The sequence below is a fragment of the Entamoeba dispar genome, genomic scaffold (assembly GCF_000209125.1).
Source record: "Entamoeba dispar SAW760 scf_1105229460799 genomic scaffold, whole genome shotgun sequence".
In the NCBI taxonomy this organism is placed as follows: domain Eukaryota; phylum Evosea; order Mastigamoebida; family Endamoebidae; genus Entamoeba; species Entamoeba dispar.
This window is the reverse complement of record NW_001854373.1, coordinates 1-2,063: the sequence shown is the minus strand read 5'-3', so window position 1 is coordinate 2,063 and position 2,063 is coordinate 1. Positions and strand designations below refer to the sequence as shown.

The window sequence follows — 2,063 nt, the reverse complement described above, 5'->3', positions numbered from 1 at the left end:
TGTTTACTTATATCTTATATCTTATATCTTATATCTTACATCTTACATCTTACATCTTAGTTCTTATCTTTATATCTATATATACATCTAGATACTTTTCTATTCTTATTTCTAGATCCTTTTCTATCTATATATTCATATATGTGTAAATGTTTAGATATCTATAACCTTTTATGTTCTATTATTCTTACTCTATCTTTATCCTATATAGACTTTCTATTTTATCTTTATATTATTCCTATAGTGTTACCCTATTCTATTCTTATATTCTTATAGAGTTATACCTTTATATGACTATATGACTATAGTGTTATAGTGTTATACCTTTATACCTTTATACTATTCTATTCCTCTTATACCTTTATACCTATATAGAGTTATACCTTTATACCTTTATACCTTTATACCTTTATAGTGTTTTTATTCTTTGATTTTATTATATGACAACCAGCAAGAGTGGCCGAGTGGTCCAAGGCGGCAGTTTAAGGTACTGTTCTCTTCGGAGGCGTGGGTTCGAACCCCACCTCTTGCATTTTACTATATTCTATCTTTATGTACCCTTTTATATCTATATATATGTCACTTATCACTTTATAACTTATGTTATATATTAAACTTTATCATTTCTACTTTTCTACTTTTCTACTTTATTCCTTTATATCTATATCTATATATATATTTATATATCTATATAACTTTATACCTTTATTATTTTATTATACCTTATCTTTTATTTATATTTATTCTTCCTTATATATATATATATTCCTTCTTTTATATATATTACACCTTTTTATATATATTACACCTTTTATATATATATATTCCAACTTTTTATATTTATTTATTTCAACTTTTTATATATATATTACACCTTTTTTTTATATTATATATACCTCCATCCTTGGAAGGCCTCTTAGCATAGATGGCAGTGCGTTCCCCTAGTAAGGGAAAGGTCGTGGGTTCGATTCCCGCAGAGGCCTTACACTTTTTATGCCTCCTATAATCTATATGTTTACTTATATCTTATATCTTATATCTTATATCTTACATCTTACATCTTACATCTTAGTTCTTATCTTTATATCTATATATACATCTAGATACTTTTCTATTCTTATTTCTAGATCCTTTTCTATCTATATATTCATATATGTGTAAATGTTTAGATATCTATAACCTTTTATGTTCTATTATTCTTACTCTATCTTTATCCTATATAGACTTTCTATTTTATCTTTATATTATTCCTATAGTGTTACCCTATTCTATTCTTATATTCTTATAGAGTTATACCTTTATATGACTATATGACTATAGTGTTATAGTGTTATACCTTTATACCTTTATACTATTCTATTCCTCTTATACCTTTATACCTATATAGAGTTATACCTTTATACCTTTATACCTTTATACCTTTATAGTGTTTTTATTCTTTGATTTTATTATATGACAACCAGCAAGAGTGGCCGAGTGGTCCAAGGCGGCAGTTTAAGGTACTGTTCTCTTCGGAGGCGTGGGTTCGAACCCCACCTCTTGCATTTTACTATATTCTATCTTTATGTACCCTTTTATATCTATATATATGTCACTTATCACTTTATAACTTATGTTATATATTAAACTTTATCATTTCTACTTTTCTACTTTTCTACTTTATTCCTTTATATCTATATCTATATATATATTTATATATCTATATAACTTTATACCTTTATTATTTTATTATACCTTATCTTTTATTTATATTTATTCTTCCTTATATATATATATATTCCTTCTTTTATATATATTACACCTTTTATATATATTACACCTTTTATATATATATATTCCAACTTTTTATATTTATTTATTTCAACTTTTTATATATATATTACACCTTTTTTTTATATTATATATACCTCCATCCTTGGAAGGCCTCTTAGCATAGATGGCAGTGCGTTCCCCTAGTAAGGGAAAGGTCGTGGGTTCGATTCCCGCAGAGGCCTTACACTTTTTATGCCTCCTATAATCTATATGTTTACTTATATCTTATATCTTATATCTTATATCTTACA

General features: G+C 25.6%; 1 protein-coding gene across 1 annotated transcript, besides 6 other annotated features; it reads left to right on the top strand.

The window, feature by feature from the left end:
- The first annotated feature begins 64 nt into the window (after positions 1–64).
- Positions 65–166: a microsatellite.
- Positions 167–451: 285 nt separating this feature from the next.
- On the top strand, positions 452–925 carry EDI_250390 (uncharacterized protein; the record flags this gene model as incomplete). The annotated part of the gene is made up of 1 exon (XM_001737699.1): positions 452–925. A coding segment is annotated over one exon (474 nt), but the record flags the coding sequence as incomplete, so codon positions are not given.
- Positions 657–694: a microsatellite.
- Positions 697–870: a microsatellite.
- A 151-nt stretch (positions 926–1,076) lies between the features above and the next one.
- Positions 1,077–1,178: a microsatellite.
- Positions 1,179–1,668: 490 nt separating this feature from the next.
- Positions 1,669–1,706: a microsatellite.
- Positions 1,707–1,708: 2 nt separating this feature from the next.
- Positions 1,709–1,881: a microsatellite.
- Positions 1,882–2,063: the final 182 nt, after the last annotated feature.